The sequence below is a fragment of the Bufo bufo genome, chromosome 8 (assembly GCF_905171765.1).
Source record: "Bufo bufo chromosome 8, aBufBuf1.1, whole genome shotgun sequence".
NCBI classification, from domain to species: Eukaryota; Metazoa; Chordata; class Amphibia; order Anura; family Bufonidae; genus Bufo; species Bufo bufo.
In genome coordinates, this window is record NC_053396.1 from 230,597,637 (window position 1) to 230,617,565 (window position 19,929).

The 19,929-nt window shown below is 52.1% G+C and overlaps 1 protein-coding gene across 1 annotated transcript in view; it reads right to left on the reverse strand.

Moving 5' to 3' along the window:
• Positions 1–385: 385 nt before the first annotated feature.
• MEIOSIN (meiosis initiator) overlaps positions 386–19,929 on the reverse strand; it is a 63,983-nt gene continuing 44,439 nt past the window's right edge. Inside the window, exons 4-12 of the mRNA XM_040442314.1 lie at positions 19,787–19,882; positions 19,649–19,688; positions 19,469–19,560; positions 11,727–11,813; positions 11,598–11,647; positions 9,677–9,892; positions 9,444–9,601; positions 9,283–9,372; positions 386–755 (exon numbers count right to left, since the gene is read on the reverse strand). Coding sequence (XP_040298248.1) covers positions 566–755; positions 9,283–9,372; positions 9,444–9,601; positions 9,677–9,892; positions 11,598–11,647; positions 11,727–11,813; positions 19,469–19,560; positions 19,649–19,688; positions 19,787–19,882 — 1,019 coding nt within the window. The 3' untranslated portion in view covers positions 386–565. The remainder of the gene's footprint in view (positions 756–9,282; positions 9,373–9,443; positions 9,602–9,676; positions 9,893–11,597; positions 11,648–11,726; positions 11,814–19,468; positions 19,561–19,648; positions 19,689–19,786; positions 19,883–19,929) is intronic.

Below are 19,929 nucleotides of genomic sequence, written 5' to 3' on the forward strand. Positions count from 1 at the left end.
GTAATATGGGGGGACTCTGGTCATCGGCAGGTAATATGGGGGGACTCTGGTCATCGGCAGGTAATATGGGGGACTCTGGTCATCGGCAGGTAATATGGGGGACTCTGGTCATCGGCAGGTAATATGGGGGACTCTGGTCATCGGCAGGTAATATGGGGGACTCTGGTCATCGGCAGGTAATACGGGGGGACTCTGGTCATCGGCAGGTAATACGGGGGGACTCTGGTCATCGGCAGGTAATACGGGGGGACTCTGGTCATCGGCAGGTAATACGGGGGGACTCTGGTCATCGGCAGGTAATACGGGGGGACTCTGGTCATCGGCAGGTAATATGGGGGACTCTGGTCATCGGCAGGTAATATGGGGGACTCTGGTCATCGGCAGGTAATATGGGGGACTCTGGTCACCGGCAGGTAATATGGGGGGACTCTGGTCATCGGCAGGTAATATGGGGGGGACTCTGGTCATCGGCAGGTAATATGGGGGGGACTCTGGTCATCGGCAGGTAATACGGGGGGACTCTGGTCATCGGCAGGTAATATGGGGGACTCTGGTCTTTAGATGATCACATCAAGGTGCCCCGGTCATCAGTTGTTGCATCTTGGGCCCCGGGTTCCATCACTTCCTGGTGTCGAGCCTTCTCTGCCAGCAGCACGGACACAGGCTTTGGTGGAGAGACGTTCTCATGTGGGAGCCCCGAGGAGCCGCTCTTCACCAAACGATCATTCAGCAGGCTGAACTGCAAAGCCTTCATACTGAAAGAGATCAAGGGGAGGGTTAATGAGGAGGGGCCAGCCTATAGAAGGAGGAGGAGCCAGCCTATAGAAGGAGGAGGAGCCAGCCTCAAGAAGAAGGGGCCAGCCCATAGAAGTAGGAGGAGCCAGCCTTAAGAAGGAGCCAGCCTCTAGAAGGAGGAGGGGCCAGGATCGATAAGGAAGAGGGGCCAGCCTCTAGAAGGAGGAGGGGCCAGCCTCTAGAAGGAGGAGGGGCCAGCCTCTAGAAGGAGGAGGGGCCAGGATCAATAAGGAGGAGGGGCCAGGATCGATAAGGAAGAGGGGCCAGCCTCAAGAAGGAGGAGGGGCCAGGATCGATAAGGAAGAGGGGCCAGCCTCTAGAAGGAGGAGAAGTCAGGATCAATAAGGAGGAGGGGTCAGGATCAATAAGGAGGAGGGGCCAGGATCGATAAGGAAGAGGGGCCAGCCTCTAGAAGGAGAAGGGGCCAGGATCAATAAGGAGGAGGGGCCAGGATCAATAAGGAGGAGGGGCCAGGATTGATAAGGAAGAGGGGCCAGCCTCTAGAAGGAGGAGGGGCCAGGATCAATAAGGAGGAGGGGCCAGGATCGATAAGGAAGAGGGGCCAGCCTCTAGAAGGAGGAGAAGTCAGGATCAATAAGGAGGAGGGGCCAGGATCGATAAGGAAGAGGGGCCAGCCTCTAGAAGGAGGAGAAGTCAGGATCAATAAGGAGGAGGGGCCAGGATCGATAAGGAAGAGGGGCCAGCCTCTAGAAGGAGGAGGGGCCAGGATCAATAAGGAGGAGGGGCCAGGATCGATAAGGAAGAGGGGCCAGCCTCTAGAAGGAGGAGGGGCCAGGATCAATAAGGAGGAGGGGCCAGGATCGATAAGGAAGAGGGGCCAGCCTCTAGAAGGAGGAGAAGTCAGGATCAATAAGGAGGAGGGGCCAGGATCGATAAGGAAGAGGGGCCAGGATCGATAAGGAAGAGGGGCCAGCCTCTAGAAGGAGGAGAAGTCAGGATCAATAAGGAGGAGGGGCCAGGATCGATAAGGAAGAGGGGCCAGCCTCTAGAAGGAGGAGGGGCCAGGATCAATAAGGAGGAGGGGCCAGAATCGATAAGGAAGAGGGGCCAGCCTCTAGAAGGAGGAGGGGCCAGGATCAATAAGGAGGAGGGGCCAGGATCGATAAGGAAGAGGGGCCAGCCTCTAGAAGGAGGAGAAGTCAGGATCAATAAGGAGGAGGGGTCAGTATTTATAAGGAGGAGGGGCCATTTAACCTGTTTTCTGCCGGGGTGTTAGGGTAATTTTTGCACTTTTAACATATACAAATAAAACCTAAATGATAAAACAGTCCTATCAGCCCCAACCCCACGTATTTACTGAAAGCAGACCCCCGCCACATTGTCACATGGTACACCCTGCCGCCGTTCTCATCTCATATATAGACATGAATTTCTGTTCTTTACGAACGGCCAAACGAGTGGAGCGATCGACACCAAATCTGGCGGATCAGTGAATCAGGGGCTTAGAAAGGGTTACACCGTCTCATGTCTCTGGGATGGACAGATTCTGAGAGATCCACAAAAAAGCGATTATGGCAGCGTCACATGACTGGTATAGGGGGGCACTGTGGATGTCACTGTTATGGGGGCACTGTGGATGTCACTGTTATGGGGGCACTGTGGATGTCACTGTTATGGGGGCGCTGTGGATGTCACTGTTATGGGGGCGCTGTGGATGTCACTGTTATGGGGAGCACTGTGGATGTCACTGTTATGGGGAGCACTGTGGATGTCACTGTTATGGGGGTGCTGTGGATGTCACTGTTATGGGGGCACTGTGGATGTCACTGTTATGGGGGCGCTGTGGATGTCACTGTTATGGGGGCACTGTGGATGTCACTGTTATGGGGGCACTGTGGATGTCACTGTTATAGGAGCACTGTGGATGTCACTGTTATGGGGCACTGTGGATGTCACTGTTATGGGGGCGCTGTGGATGTCACTGTTATGGGGAGCACTGTGGATGTCACTGTTATGGAGGGCTGTGGATGTCAGTGTTATGGGAGCACTGTGGAGGTCACTGTTATGGGGCACTGTGGATGTCACTGTTATGGGGGCGCTGTGGATGTCACTGTTATGGGGGCACTGTGGAGGTCACTGTTATGGAGGGCTGTGGATGTCACTGTTATGGGGGCACTGTGGAGGTCACTGTTATGGGGAGCACTGTGGATGTCACTGTTATGGAGGGCTGTGGATGTCAGTGTTATGGGGGCACTGTGGAGGTCAGTGTTATGGGGGCACTGTGGAGGTCACTGTTATGGGGGCACTGTGGAGGTCACTGTTATGGGGGCGCTGTGGAGGTCACTGTTATGGGGGCGCTGTGGATGTCACTGTTATGGGGGCGCTGTGGATGTCACTGTTATGGGGGCACTGTGGATGTCACTGTTATGGGGGCACTGTGGATGTCACTGTTATAGGAGCACTGTGGATGTCACTGTTATGGGGCACTGTGGATGTCACTGTTATGGGGGCGCTGTGGATGTCACTGTTATGGGGGCACTGTGGAGGTCACTGTTATGGGGAGCACTGTGGATGTCACTGTTATGGAGGGCTGTGGATGTCAGTGTTATGGGGGCACTGTGGAGGTCAGTGTTATGGGGGCACTGTGGAGGTCACTGTTATGGGGGCACTGTGGAGGTCACTGTTATGGGGGCACTGTGGAGGTCACTGTTATGGGGGCACTGTGGATGTCACTGTTATGGGGGCACTGTGGATGTCACTGTTATGGGGGCACTGTGGATGTCACTGTTATAGGAGCACTGTGGATGTCACTGTTATGGGGCACTGTGGATGTCAATGTTATGGGGGCGCTGTGGATGTCACTGTTATGGGAGCACTGTGGATGTCACTGTTATGGGGGCGCTGTGGATGTCACTGTTATGGGGAGCACTGTGGATGTCACTGTTATGGGGCCGCTGTGGATGTCACTGTTATGGGGAGCACTGTGGATGTCACTGTTATGGAGGCACTGTGGATGTCACTGTTATGGGGGCACTGTGGAGGTCACTGTTATGGGGGCACTGTGGAGGTCACTGTTATGGGGGCACTGTGGAGGTCACTGTTATGGGGAGCACTGTGGATGTCACTGTTATGGGGAGCACTGTGGATGTCACTGTTATGGAGGGCTGTGGATGTCAGTGTTATGGGGGTACTGTGGATGTTACTGTTATGGGGGCGCTGTGGATGTCACTGTTATGGGGGCGCTGTGGATGTCAGTGTTATGGGGCCGCTGTGGATGTCACTGTTATGGGGGCGCTGTGGATGTCAGTGTTATGGGGGCGCTGTGGATGTCACTGTTATGGGGGCGCTGTGGATGTCACTGTTATGGGGGCGCTGTGGATGTCACTGTTATGGGGGCGCTGTGGAGGTCACTGTTATGGAGGCACTGTGGATGTCACTGTTATGGGGGCACTGTGGATGTCACTGTTATGGGGGCACTGTGGATGTCACTGTTATGGGGGCACTGTGGAGGTCACTGTTATGGGGGCACTGTGGAGGTCACTGTTATGGGGGCACTGTGGATGTCACTGTTATGGGGGCACTATGGAGGTCACTGTTATGGGGGCACTGTGGAGGTCACTGTTATGGGAGCACTGTGGAGGTCACTGTTATGGGGGCACTGTGGATGTCACTGTTATGGGGAGCACTGTGGATGTCACTGTTATGGAGGGCTGTGGATGTCAGTGTTATGGGGGCGCTGTGGATGTCAGTGTTATGGGGGCACTGTGGATGTCAGTGTTATGGGGGCGCTGTGGATGTCACTGTTATGGGGGCACTGTGGATGTCAGTGTTATGGGGAGCACTGTGGATGTCACTGTTATGGGGGCGCTGTGGATGTCACTGTTATGGGGAGCACTGTGGAGGTCAGTGTTATGGGGGCACTGTGGATGTCAGTGTTATGGGGAGCACTGTGGATGTCAGTGTTATGGGGGCACTGTGGATGTCAGTGTTATGGGGGCGCTGTGGATGTCAGTGTTATGGGGCACTGTGGATGTCACTGTTTTGGGGGCCCTGTGGATGTCACTGTTATGGGGGCACTGTGGATGTCACTGTTATGGGGGGTACTGTGGATGTCACTGTTATGGGGGCACTGTGGATGTCACTGTTATGGGGGCACTGTGGAGGTCACTGTTATGGGGGCACTGTGGAGGTCACTGTTATGGGGGCACTGTGGAGGTCACTGTTATGGGGGCACTGTGGATGTCACTGTTATGGGGGCACTGTGGAGGTCACTGTTATGGGGGCACTGTGGATGTCACTGTTATGGGGGCACTGTGGATGTCACTGTTATGGGGGCACTGTGGATATATTTTAACCACACAAACAAACAAAACAGACAGATCTAATGTGACTGTAAAGGGGCTGAAGACGTATGTCCCGTGTAGAGACGAGTGGACCCCTGGATGTCCGGGTTTGAGGCGTTCGGCCGAACCTTGATTCAAAGTTCGATTCAGGTTCCGAACTTGATGCCGAACCCCATTGAAGTCAATGGGGACCCGAACTTTGCTGCACTAAAATGGCTGTAAAAAAGTCATAGAAAAGGGTTGAGGGCTGCAAAAGGCTCCGAAGTCGGCTTAAGAGCAGGACAATTACCCTGCAGAAAATACATGAAAATAAATAACAATCCTGAATGCTCCTGTCCGTGATCCTCCCCCCCCCCCCCCCGCTAAACACACGTTCAGACAATACACCGGCTGCAGGGCAGGCCAGCACCTCCAAGGGGTAAAGGGCAAGCTCAGGCCATGTGCCCAATTTGGAGACCCAGAAGTTGAAGGGGGCAGACCCGTCATTCAGTACGTGTAGGCGTGTGCACACATACTGCTCCACCATGTTGGGGAAATGCTGCCTCCTGCTAAGACGTTCCATATCAGCTGGTGGTGCTGGTTGTTGTGCTGACAAAGCTTTTCCACATGTCGGCCATGCTAACCTGCCTTCTGAGGTGCTGGCGGTGCCCCAGCTGCGTTGGCGACCTCTTCCTCATCCTCGTGCTTCCACTGTGCCCCCGCTGTCAGGTGGGAATGCCACCAGCAGCGCGTCTACCAGCGGGCGCTTGTACTCGCGCATCTTACGATCACGCTCCAGTGAGGGAATTAAGGACGGTACGTTGTCCCTGTAACGGGGATCCAGCAGCGTGGCCACCCAGGAATCAGCACAAGTTACAATGTGGGCACCTCGGTGGTCGTTGCGGAGACACTGCGGCATGTAATCGCTCACGTGTGCCAGGCTGCCCAGAGGCAACGACAAGCTGTCCTCTGTGGGAGGTGTATCGCCTGTGTCCTCTGTATCCCCCCAGCCACGCACCAGTGATGGCCATGAGCTGGTCTGGGTGCCACCCTGATGTGAACACGGTTCCTCCTCCTCCATCTTCTCCTCTTCATCCTCCAGAACTGTGCCCTGGCTGGACAGTTGTGTACCCGGCCGCTATTGGTGCAGGAACCGACCTGTCGAAGAAAGGCCTGATAACCGTGGGGACGATCCCTCCTCCTCTTCCTCCTGTGCCACATCCTCTTCCATCATCGCCTGAAGCATTTTTTCAAGAAGACATAGAAGGGGGTAAAGGGGCTGAAGACTTACGTCCTGAGTAAAGGGGCTGAAGACTTACGTCCTGAGTAAAGGGGCTGAAGACTTACGTCCTGAGTAAAGGGGCTGAAGACTTACGTCCTGAGTAAAGGGGCTGAAGACTTATGTCCCGAGTAAAGGGGCTGAAGACTTATGTCCCGAGTAAAGGGGCTGAAGACTTACGTGCCGGGTAAAGGGACTGAAGACTTACATCCCGGGTAAAGGGGCTGAAGACTTACGTCCCGGGTAAAGGGGCTGAAGACTTACATCCCGGGTAAAGGGGCTGAAGACTTACGTCCCGGGTAAAGGGGCTGAAGACTTTTGCCCATGTGATATGTTAGTTTTCCCCTCTCAGTAAATCAGTGAAGACTTCTCACCTTCTTCTCACTTTCTCATTCTGGGGACTGAGGACTTTCCCAGTGCACTGTATATACCATAAGTGTGTACATCCCCGGAGCGCGTGCACTCGCACACACTGACAATACTAAGACAATGCAGCAGCGCCCTGCAGACACACTGAAACAGAAGCCATGCAGTGTGAGGCCTTCAGCCACCGGATCACAATGCACAGAAGCGCCTTCCTGCAACTTGACAGCAAACAGTGATTACAGACATGACAGGCACGGCGCTTGTAGTGCGACTGAGCGGCACCCAGGTAGGGGGTCCTGCAGGGTACACGTGTACCCCAGAGATGCCCTGAGCTCGGCCGACATTCGTGCCCCACCAAACAAGGTATAACCCCATCAATGACCTAATACAGTGCGCTACGGCCGCTGTCAGTCGGGTCAAATGCGGGTGCTCTACTGCCGCCATATTATGGACATATCTGCCCCTCCTGCAGTTCATCAGCACCGGAGTCAGAGCGCCACCACTGGGTTATGACGGGTATTACACCTGCCTGGTAAGGACAGTATTAGACCTTCCTCTCTAGTGGGGTCTGTGGAAATGGAGCTGATGTTTGTGGTGTGATTGGACACCGGTAACGTTAGAAGGGAAAGCGATCGTCTTCTCATCCCTTTTCTTGGAAACCCCCCGTCCAGATGAGACAGAGAGCTGGTAGTGGGGGATGGTAATAACCTGCAAAGAAGTCCATGGCCCCCCTGGAGTCATGTAGTTAGACAGGAGCAGAAGGATCTATGCCTCTCCACCTCTCCCTGCAGCCTGTCAGCATCCCCACCTACCCTCCCTGCAGCCTGTCAGCATCCCCACCTACCCTCCCTGCAGCCTGTCAGCATCCCGCACCTATCTCTCCCTGCAGCCTGTCAGCATCCCACCTACCCTCCCTGCAGCCTGTCAGCATCCCCAACTACCCTCCCTGCAGCCTGTCAGCATCCCGCACCTATCTCTCCCTGCAGCCTGTCAGCATCCTGCACCTATCTCTCCCTGCAGCCTGTCAGCATCCCACCTACCCTCCCTGCAGCCTGTCAGCATCCCCAACTACCCTCCCTGCAGCCTGTCAGCATCCCGCACCTATCTCTCCCTCCAGCCTGTCAGCATCCCGCACCTATCTCTCCCTGCAGCCTGTCAGCATTCCGCACCTCTCTCCCTGCAGCCTGTCAGCATTCCGCACCTCTCTCCCTGCAGCCTGTCAGCATCCCGCACCTATCTCTCCCTGCAGCCTGTCAGCATCCCGCACCTATCCCTCCCTGCAGCCTGTCAGCATCCCGCACCTATCTCTCCCTGCAACCTGTCAGCATCCTGCACCTATCTCTCCCTGCAGCCTGTCAGCATCCCCACCTACCCTCCCTGCAGCCTGTCAGCATCCCCACCTACCCTCCCTGCAGCCTGTCAGCATCCCGCACCTATCTCTCCCTGCAGCCTGTCAGCATCCCGCACCTATCTCTCCCTGCAGCCTGTCAGCATCCCGGACCTATCTCTCCCTGCAGCCTGTCAGCATCCCGGACCTATCTCTCCCTGCAGCCTGTCAGAATCCCGCACCTATCTCTCCCTGCAGCCTGTCAGCATCCCGCACCTATCTCTCCCTGCAGCCTGTCAGCATCCCGGACCTATCTCTCCCTGCAGCCTATCAGCATCCCGGACCTATCTCTCCCTGCAGCCTATCAGCATCCCGGACCTATCTCTCCCTGCAGCCTGTCAGAATCCCGCACCTATCTCTCCCTGCAGCCTGTCAGAATCCCGCACCTATCTCTCCCTGCAGCCTGTCAGCATCCCGCACCTATCTCTCCCTGCAGCCTGTCAGCATCCTGCACCTATCTCTCCCTGCAGCCTGTCAGCATCCTGCACCTATCTCTCCCTGCAGCCTGTCAGCATCCTGCACCTATCTCTCCCTGCAGCCTGTCAGCATCCCGCACCTATCTCTCCCTGCAGCCTGTCAGCATCCTGCACCTATCTCTCCCTGCAGCCTGTCAGCATCCTCAGGCTGTATAACAGGCAGAGATGTGAGGCAGGTCTTGTTTTAGAGGTGATAATTACATTTATTAGGTGCTAGCTGCCATACAGCCAGAGACAAAGGCTTTAGAAGCTGGGTTGGTGGTGAGAGCTGTAGTATCACAGCTTACACGGTCAGCTTTAATGCAGGACCCGACTCCGATCTCTAGTTGCTATACAGCCTGAGATACAGCGACCAGTAGTAAGGATCAGGATATCTCATGCTTCCTCGGATACTGAAGTGCTACCCTGCAGGGGCTATGAAATACATCATTGGCAGAGAAAGAGTTAATGAGGCATGATGAGACGGTGAGGAGGAGGGGGCAAATAATTATTTGGAGGGGGCCAGCATTACTGAGGAGGGAGGACAGGAATAATGAGGAGGAGGAACCAGAAATAATGAAAAAAAGGGACGAGGACTAATGAGGAGGAGCAGTAATTATGAGGCGGAGGGGCCAGGGTTGGTTAACATACTGGAGACATTCTTTGGAGGTTGACCCAATTTTCAGATCCCACAGTCTTATGGACATGGCCTCTCACCAATATGGGCGCCTCTCCCGGGCTGACATCACTCTCCATAGCTCTGCCAGATCCTTGGTTGCGGTAGTCGATGCTTTGCCCGGGTGCGCACTAGAAGGACAAGCAAGTCACATCGTATGTCCCTCTACAGCCCCATCCCCCAACTCGGTGGTCTTGGGTACCTCAGGTACAGACGCCTGTTTAACCTGCAGAACATGATGAATCCATTCACACATTTCTTCCTAAGCTGCTGCAGCCGGGAGAATGTGCGGGACCTCGGGACCGTCCCTGTGTCATGACCGGAGCTCGCCATGTCATCCCTGGATGTGGTGGAGCGCGCCTGAAAGAAGACACTGGCAATAATGTCTATGATATCAGCAATGTGAGAGCGCCCCGCGCCTGTGCGGCTGGTTACCTGCAGTCTCCTGGCTGTGTTTTTTGCTCCATACGCTCGAATTCGTCTCCTATATCCAGATCTTGAGGTGCCCTCCAATGGCGGCTTCTGGCTGCGATCCGGGCATTTGGCCTCCACATCACTACCCTTGGCTGACTGCAGGGGGCAGTGCTTGCTGCTCTTACCAGAAGACTGATAGCTGTGATCCAGGGAGAAGGCTGCGGCCACGGCAGGGTCCTGAACACACAAGCATGCAAGAAGGGGGACTGCAGCCAGAGGCGCGGGGTGAGGGTCTCGGTAATGGGGAACCCTCTGTGATTCTCTAAGGGTCCATTCAGACAACTGTTAGTGTCCTGCCTTCTGCAAAACACTGATACCTGCCGTGTGTGTTCCGCAAAATGCACCATATAACCCTATATGGCACACACGACAAGAATAGGACATGCTCTATATTTTTTGTGGGGCCGTGGAATGGATGCGGACAGCCCCACTGGAATGACTGGGTTCGCAACCATTGAGCAAAATTGCCAAACGGATGCAGACCCAGAAATACGGTCGCCTGAATGGCCCCTAACCCTCCTAACTGGGAGCTACACCTCTAACAGGTACATAAACACCTAACCTGGAGATACACCCCCCCCCCCTAACCTGGAAATACACCCCCCCCCCTAACCTGGAGATACACACCCCCTAACCTGGAGATACACACCCCTAACCAGAGATACACACCCCCTAACCAGAGATACACACCCCCTAACCAGAGATACACCCCCTAACCAGAGATACACACCCCCTAACCAGAGAGATACACACCCCCTAACCAGAGATACACACCCCCTAACCAGAGATACACACCCCCTAACCAGAGAGATACACCCCTAACCAGAGATACACACCCCCTAACCAGAGATACACACCCCTAACCAGAGATATACACCCCCTAACCAGAGATATACACACCCCTAACCAGAGATACACACCCCCTAACCAGAGATACACACCCCCTAACCAGAGATACACACCCCCTAACCAGAGATACACACCCCCTAACCAGAGATACACACCCCCTAACCAGAGATACACCCCCCCTAACCAGAGATACACCCCCCCTAACCAGAGATATACACCCCCTAACCAGAGATACACCCCCCCTAACCAGAGATACACCCCCTAACCAGAGATACACACCCCCCAACCAGAGATACACCCCCTAACCAGAGATACACCCCCTAACCAGAGATACACACCCCCTAACCAGAGATACACACCCCCTAACCAGAGATACACACCCCCTAACCAGAGATACACACCCCCTAACCAGAGATATACACCCCCTAACCAGAGATACACCCCCTAACCAGAGATATACACCCCCTAACCAGAGATAACCTGAAGGTACACCTCCTAACCCAGAGAAACACTCCGCTAAGGCTACTTTCACACTTGCGGCAGGACGGATCCGACAGGCTGTTCACCATGTCGGATCCGTCCTTCCGCTATTTCGCTGTGCCGCCGCTCCGTCCCAGCACGGCGATCCGCCCCTGTCCCCATTATAGTCAATGGGGACGGAGCGGCGGTCCGGCGAAATAGCGGAAGGACGGATCCGACATGGTGAACAGCCTGTTGGATTCGTCCTGCCGCAAGTGTGAAAGTAGCCTAACCTAGAAAAATATCCCTAATCCATAAAGAGAGACCCTAAGGAAACGCCACCCATCCTATTCTCCGGTGACTGGAGTATAATACATGATATGAATGTGGAATTGTAAATGCAGCTTTGTTGGTATAATACAATGTGCCCGGTGCCATGCTATGGAGCTGCACTCAAGGAGACTGCCCCCAGAGGCCAGGTAAGGTACTGCACACTAGATGTGGAGACACCTGAATATACAGCGAGATCCAGGTGAGGATGCCGCCCCCTGCGGCAGCCCCAGGGTTCCTTTACCTTAACATCTTCAGATGACCAAGAGCTGATCTCCACCTCCTCGAATAAACCTGAAATGAAAGGTCCCGAATCATAGCCAGCATCCCAGAACTGCGCCCCTGTGCCCATACACTGAATCCCTGCACCCACCTTGTGGAAGATGATCAGCAGGAGGTGACAGCAGCAATGGGCTCAGCTCCAGGGGTGCAGCTGAAGAGGACTGTGGGGTGTAGGGACCTACTGAACAGAAAAAAGGGTCACTGCAGCGGCCGAAAAATGATTAGAATATTCAACATGATTCTAGGAACCAACTTGACATATCAATAATCACCAGTGATGTCATCATTAGCTAATTATAACCTGTGCTCTCCTTGAGTGGTGCACTGCTCCATTATCAGCCATGTCCGGCCGGGGAGAGGACGACTGTAGGACAGGAGAATACAGTCTATTGCTCCCTGTTATCAGCCATTTCAGGGGAGAGGATGACTGTAGGACAGGAGAATACAGTCTATTGCCCCCTGTTATCAGCCATTTCAGAGGAGAGGATGACTGTAGGACAGGAGAATACAGTCTATTGCCCCCTGTTATCAGCCATTTCAGGGGAGAGGATGACTGTAGGACAGGAGAATACAGTCTATTGCCCCCTGTTATCAGCCATTTCAGGGGAGAGGATGACTGTAGGACGGGAGAATACAGTCTATTGCCTCCTGTTATCAGCCATTTCAGAGGAGAGGATGACTGTAGGACAGGAGAATACAGTCTATTGCTCCCTGTTATCAGACATTTCAGGGGAGAGGATGACTGTAGGACGGGAGAATACAGTCTATTGCCTCCTGTTATCAGCCATTTCAGAGGAGAGGATGACTGTAGGACGGGAGAATACAGTCTATTGCTCCCTGTTATCAGCCATTTCAGGGGAGAGGATGACTGTAGGACAGGAGAATACAATCTATTGCCCCCTGTTATCAGCCATTTCAGGGGAGAGGACGACTGTAGGATAGGAGAATACAGTCTATTGCCTCCTGTTATCAGCCATTTCAGAGGAGAGGATGACTGTAGGACAGGAGAATACAGTCTATTGCCCCCTGTTATCAGCCATTTCAGGGGAGAGGATGACTGTAGGACAGGAGAATACAGTCTATTGCCCCCTGTTATCAGCCATTTCAGGGGAGAGGATGACTGTAGGACAGGAGAATACAATCTATTGCTCCCTGTTATCAGCCATTTCAGAGGAGAGGATGACTGTAGGACAGGAGAATACAGTCTATTGCTCTCTGTTATCAGCCATTTCAGGGGAGAGGATGACTGTAGGACAGGAGAATACAGTCTATTGCTCCCTGTTATCAGCCATTTCAGGGGAGAGGATGACTGTAGGACAGGAGAATACAGTCTATTGCCCCCTGTTATCAGCCATTTCAGAGGAGAGGATGACTGTAGGACAGGAGAATACAGTCTATTGCCCCCTGTTATCAGCCATTTCAGGGGAGAGGATGACTGTAGGACGGGAGAATACAGTCTATTGCCTCCTGTTATCAGCCATTTCAGAGGAGAGGATGACTGTAGGACGGGAGAATACAGTCTATTGCCCCCTGTTATCAGCCATTTCAGGGGAGAGGACGACTGTAGGATAGGAGAATACAGTCTATTGCCTCCTGTTATCAGCCATTTCAGAGGAGAGGATGACTGTAGGACAGGAGAATACAGTCTATTGCCCCCCTGTTATCAGCCATTTCAGGGGAGAGGATGACTGTAGGACAGGAGAATACAGTCTATTGCCCCCTGTTATCAGCCATTTCAGGGGAGAGGATGACTGTAGGACAGGAGAATACAATCTATTGCTCCCTGTTATCAGCCATTTCAGGGGAGAGGATGACTGTAGGACAGGAGAATACAGTCTATTGCTCTCTGTTATCAGCCATTTCAGGGGAGAGGATGACTGTAGGACAGGAGAATACAGTCTATTGCTCCCTGTTATCAGCCATTTCAGGGGAGAGGATGACTGTAGGACAGGAGAATACAGTCTATTGCCCCCTGTTATCAGCCATTTCAGGGGAGAGGATGACTGTAGGACAGGAGAATACAGTCTATTGCTCCCTGTTATTAGCCATTTCAGGGGAGAGGATGACTGTAGGACAGGAGAATACAGTCTATTGCCTCCTGTTATCAGCCATTTCAGAGGAGAGGATGACTGTAGGACAGGAGAATACAATCTATTGCTCCCTGTTATCAGCCATTTCAGAGGAGAGGATGACTGTAGGACAGGAGAATACAATCTATTGCTCCCTGTTATCAGCCATTTCAGGGGAGAGGATGACTGTAGGACAGGAGAATACAGTCTATTGCCCCCTGTTATCAGCCATTTCAGGGAAGAGGATGACTGTAGGACAGGAGAATACAGTCTATTGCCCCCTGTTATCAGCCATTTCAGGGGAGAGGATGACTGTAGGACAGGAGAATACAGTCTATTGCTCCCTGTTATCAGCCATTTCAGGGGAGAGGATGACTGTAGGACAGGAGAATACAATCTATTGCTCCCTGTTATCAGCCATTTCAGGGGAGAGGATGATTGTAGGACAGGAGAATACAGTCTATTGCTCCCCTGTTATCAGCCATTTCAGGGGAGAGGATGACTGTAGGACAGGAGAATACAGTCTATTGCTCCCTGTTATCAGCCATTTCAGGACGGGGAGAGGATGACTGTAGGACAGGAGAATACAGTCTATTGCCCCCTGTTATCAGCCATTTCAGGGGAGAGGATGACTGTAGGACAGGAGAATACAGTCTATTGCCCCCTGTTATCAGACATTTCAGGGGAGAGGATGACTGTAGGACAGGAGAATACAGTCTATTGCTCCCTGTTATCAGCCATTTCAGGGGAGAGGATGACTGTAGGACAGGAGAATACAGTCTATTGCCCCCTGTTATCAGCCATTTCAGGGGAGAGGATGACTGTAGGACAGGAGAATACAGTCTATTGCCCCCTGTTATCAGCCATGTCAGGGGAGATGATGACTGTAGGACAGGAGAATACAGTCTATTGCCCCCTGTTATCAGCCATTTCAGGGGAGAGGATGACTGTAGGACAGGAGAATACAGTCTATTGCCTCCTGTTATCAGCCATTTCAGGGGAGAGGATGACTGTAGGACAGGAGAATACAGTCTATTGCCTCCTGTTATCAGCCATTTCAGGGGAGAAGATGACTGTAGGACAGGAGAATACAGTCTATTGCCCCCTGTTATCAGCCATTTCAGGGGAGAGGATGACTGTAGGACAGGAGAATACAATCTATTGCCCCCTGTTATCAGCCATTTCAGGGGAGAGGATGACTGTAGGACAGGAGAATACAGTCTATTGCTCCCTGTTATCAGCCATTTCAGGGGAGAGGATGACTGTAGGACAGGAGAATACAGTCTATTGCCCCCTGTTATCAGACATTTCAGGGGAGAGGATGACTGTAGGACAGGAGAATACAGTCTATTGCCGCCTGTTATCAGCCATTTCAGGGGAGAGGATGACTGTAGGACAGGAGAATACAGTCTATTGCTCCCTGTTATCAGCCATTTCAGGGGAGAGGATGACTGTAGGACAGGAGAATACAGTCTATTACCCGCTGTTATCAGTCATTTCAGGGACAGGATGACTGTAGGACAGGGGAATACAGTCTATTGCCCCCTGTTATCAGCCATTTCAGGGGAGAGGATGACTGTAGGACAGGAGAATACAATCTATTGCTCCCTGTTATCAGCCATTTCAGAGGAGAGGATGACTGTAGGACAGGAGAATACAGTCTATTGCTCCCTGTTATCAGCCATTTCAGGGGAGAGGATGACTGTAGGACAGGAGAATACAGTCTATTGCCCCCTGTTATCAGCCATTTCAGGGGACATGATGACTGTAGGACAGGAGAATACAATCTATTGCTCCCTGTTATCAGCCATTTCAGGGGAGAGGATGACTGTAGGACAGGAGAATACAATCTATTGCCCCCTGTTATCAGCCATGTCAGGGGAGAGGATGACTGTAGGACAGGAGAATACAGTCTATTGCCCCCTGTTATCAGCCATTTCAGGGGAGAGGATGACTGTAGGACAGGAGAATACAGTCTATTGCCCCCTGTTATCAGCCATTTCAGGGGAGAGGATGACTGTAGGACAGGAGAATACTGTCTATTGCCCCCTGTTATCAGCCATTTCAGGGGAGAGGATGACTGTAGGACAGGAGAATACAGTCTATTGCTCCCTGTTATCAGCCATTTCAGAGGAGAGGATGACTGTAGGACAGGAGAATACAGTCTATTGCCCCCTGTTATCAGACATTTCAGGGGAGAGGATGACTGTAGGACAGGAGAATACAGTCTATTGCTCCCTGTTATCAGCCATTTCAGAGGAGAGGATGACTGTAGGACAGGAGAATACAGTCTATTGCCCCCTGTTATCAGCCATTTCAGGGGAGAGGATGACTGTAGGACAGGAGAATACAGTCTATTGCCTCCTGTTATCAGCCATTTCAGAGGAGAGGATGACTGTAGGACAGGAGAATACAGTCTATTGCTCCCTGTTATCAGCCATTTCAGGAGAGAGAATGACTGTAGGACAGGAGAATACAGTCTATTGCCTCCTGTTATCAGCCATTTCAGAGGAGAGGATGACTGTAGGACAGGAGAATACAGTCTATTGCTCCCTGTTATCAGCCATTTCAGGGGAGAGGATAACTGTAGGACAGGAGAATACAGTCTATTGCCCTCTGTTATCAGCCATTTCAGGGGGGAGGATGACTGTAGGACAGGAGAATACAGTATATTGCCCCCTGTTATCAGCCATTTCAGGGGAGAGGATGACTGTAGGACAGGAGAATACAGTCTATTGCTCCCTGTTATCAGCCATTTCAGGGGAGAGGATGACTGTAGGACAGGAGAATACAGTCTATTGCCCCCTGTTATCAGCCATTTCAGGGGAGAGGATGACTGTAGGACAGGAGAATACAGTCTATTGTCCCCTGTTATCAGCCATTTCAGGGGAGAGGATGACTGTAGGACAGGAAAATACAGTCTATTCCTCCCTGTTATCAGCTATTTCAGGGGAGAGGATGACTGTAGGACAGGAGAATATAGTCTATTGCCCCCTGTTATCAGCCATTTCAGGGGAGAGGATGACTGTAGGACAGGAGAATACAGTCTATTGCTCCCTGTTATCAGCCATTTCAGGGGAGAGGATGATTGTAGGACAGGAGAATACAGTCTATTGCTCCCCTGTTATCAGCCATTTCAGGGGAGAGGATGACTGTAGGACAGGAGAATACAATCTATTGCCCCCTGTTATCAGACATTTCAGGGGAGAGGATGACTGTAGGACAGGAGAATACAGTCTATTGCTCCCTGTTATCAGCCATTTCAGGGGAGAGGATGACTGTAGGACAGGAGAATACAGTCTATTGCCCCCTGTTATCAGCCATTTCAGGGGAGAGGATGACTGTAGGACAGGAGAATACAGTCTATTGCCCCCTGTTATCAGCCATGTCAGGGGAGAGGATGACTGTAGGACAGGAGAATACAGTCTATTGCCCCTGTTATCAGCCATTTCAGGGGAGAGGATGACTGTAGGACAGGAGAATACAGTCTATTGCCCCCTGTTATCAGCCATTTCAGGGGAGAGGATGACTGTAGGACAGGAGAATACAATCTATTGCCCCCTGTTATCAGCCATGTCAGGGGAGAGGATGACTGTAGGACAGGAGAATACAGTCTATTGCCCCCTGTTATCAGCCATGTCAGGGGAGAGGATGACTGTAGGACAGGAGAATACAGTCTATTGCCCCCTGTTATCAGCCATTTCAGGGGAGAGGATGACTGTAGGACAGGAGAATACAGTCTATTGCTCCCTGTTATCAGCCATTTCAGGGGAGAGGATGACTGTAGGACAGGAGAATACAGTCTATTGCTCCCTGTTATCAGCCATTTCAGGGGAGAGGATGACTGTAGGACAGGAGAATACAGTCTATTGCCCCCTGTTATCAGCCATATCAGGGGAGAGGATGACTGTAGGACAGGAGAATACAGTCTATTGCCCCCTGTTATCAGCCATTTCAGGGGAGAGGATGACTGTAGGACAGGAGAATACAGTCTATTGCCCCCTGTTATCAGCCATTTCAGGGGAGAGGATGACTGTAGGACAGGAGAATACAGTCTATTGCCGCCTGTTATCAGACATTTCAGGGGAGAGGATGACTGTAGGACAGGAGAATACAGTCTATTGCCCCCTGTTATCAGCCATTTCAGGGGAGAGGATGACTGTAGGACAGGAGAATACAGTCTATTGCCTCCTGTTATCAGCCATTTCAGGGGGGAGAGGATGACTGTAGGACAGGAGAATACAATCTATTGCTCCCTGTTATCAGACATTTCAGGGGAGAGGATGACTGTAGGACAGGAGAATACAGTCTATTGGCCCCTGTTATCAGCCATGTCAGAGGAGAGGATGACTGTAGGACAGGAGAATACAGTCTATTGCCCCCTGTTATCAGCCATGTCAGGGGTGAGGATGACTGTAGGACAGGAGAATACAGTCTTTTGCCCCCTGTTATCAGCCATTTCAGGGGAGAGGATGACTGTAGGACAGGAGAATACAGTCTATTGCCCCCCTGTTATCAGCCATTTCAGGGGAGAGGATGACTGTAGGACAGGAGAATACAGTCTATTGCTCCCTGTTATCAGCCATTTCAGGGGAGAAGATGACTGTAGGACAGGAGAATACAGTCTATTGCCTCCTGTTATCAGCCATTTCAGGGGAGAAGATGACTGTAGGACAGGAGAATACAGTCTATTGCCCCCTGTTATCAGCCATTTCAGGGGAGAGGATGACTGTAGGACAGGAGAATACAATCTATTGCCCCCTGTTATCAGCCATTTCAGGGGAGAGGATGACTGTAGGACAGGAGAATACAGTCTATTGCTCCCTGTTATCAGCCATTTCAGGGGAGAGGATGACTGTAGGACAGGAGAATACAGTCTATTGCCCCCTGTTATCAGACATTTCAGGGGAGAGGATGACTGTAGGACAGGAGAATACAGTCTATTGCCGCCTGTTATCAGCCATTTCAGGGGAGAGGATGACTGTAGGACAGGAGAATACAGTCTATTGCTCCCTGTTATCAGCCATTTCAGGGGAGAGGATGACTGTAGGACAGGAGAATACAGTCTATTACCCGCTGTTATCAGTCATTTCAGGGACAGGATGACTGTAGGACAGGGGAATACAGTCTATTGCCCCCTGTTATCAGCCATTTCAGGGGAGAGGATGACTGTAGGACAGGAGAATACAATCTATTGCTCCCTGTTATCAGCCATTTCAGAGGAGAGGATGACTGTAGGACAGGAGAATACAGTCTATTGCTCCCTGTTATCAGCCATTTCAGGGGAGAGGATGACTGTAGGACAGGAGAATACAGTCTATTGCCTCCTGTTATCAGCCATTTCAGGGGAGAGGATGACTGTAGGACAGGAGAATACAGTCTATTGCCCCCTGTTATCAGCCATTTCAGGGGAGCGGATGACTGTAGGACAGGAGAATACAGTCTATTGCTCCCTGTTATCAGCCATTTCAGGGGAGAGGATGACTGTAGTGTTGTGAGTGGACGTGCAGACACCTCCCTGCCCCCATACCCACTCCTCTCCTGCACAGGGCGGCAGTCATGCTATTACTCCACTATATTCCTAAACTACATTTTCCTAAATTCCCTTTCCTATTGCCTTGCATAAACGGTGGGTCACGTGATGGATCCGTATTGGATGGAGTTCCCCTTAATAACTCTTTAATACTGGCACAGTCCGTGCCTAGTAGGAGTTACTTATTCAGGTGGATGATTGTCAGGGACAGTTTTGAGCTGAATCACTCACTGTGCGGAGAGAGCGGAGACACGCAGACGAGCCACGGACTGCCTTCACCACTATCAGAGGATGAGGAGGAGACGTATGGGACCAGCGTCTGCCTGCAGCGAGACATGGAAGAATACGCAGAGTGTACCGCCTGTGGTGAGTCGGCCACATTGTTTGCTGCACACAGGGTGACGTTCTTACCATGTTTTTTCCTTGGACGTTAGTTTAATTTTCCCTTCACCTTAAAAAAACAAAAAAACACTCCGTCACCTCTTCCTGTGGAGACAGAATGGAGCTGGTAGTGACAGGTCAGAGTCTGCAGTGACATTATTATCTCACCCCTCGATCGCCGTCTTCTCCTGACACCTGGGCATGCCTTTCTCTGTTTGTAGGTGACCTCTACACCACGACTCGGGGTCCAGAGCGGCAGTGCACCTGCGCGGAAAACACAGGTGAGCGGAAAGCAGGAGCAGGTGGCGCCG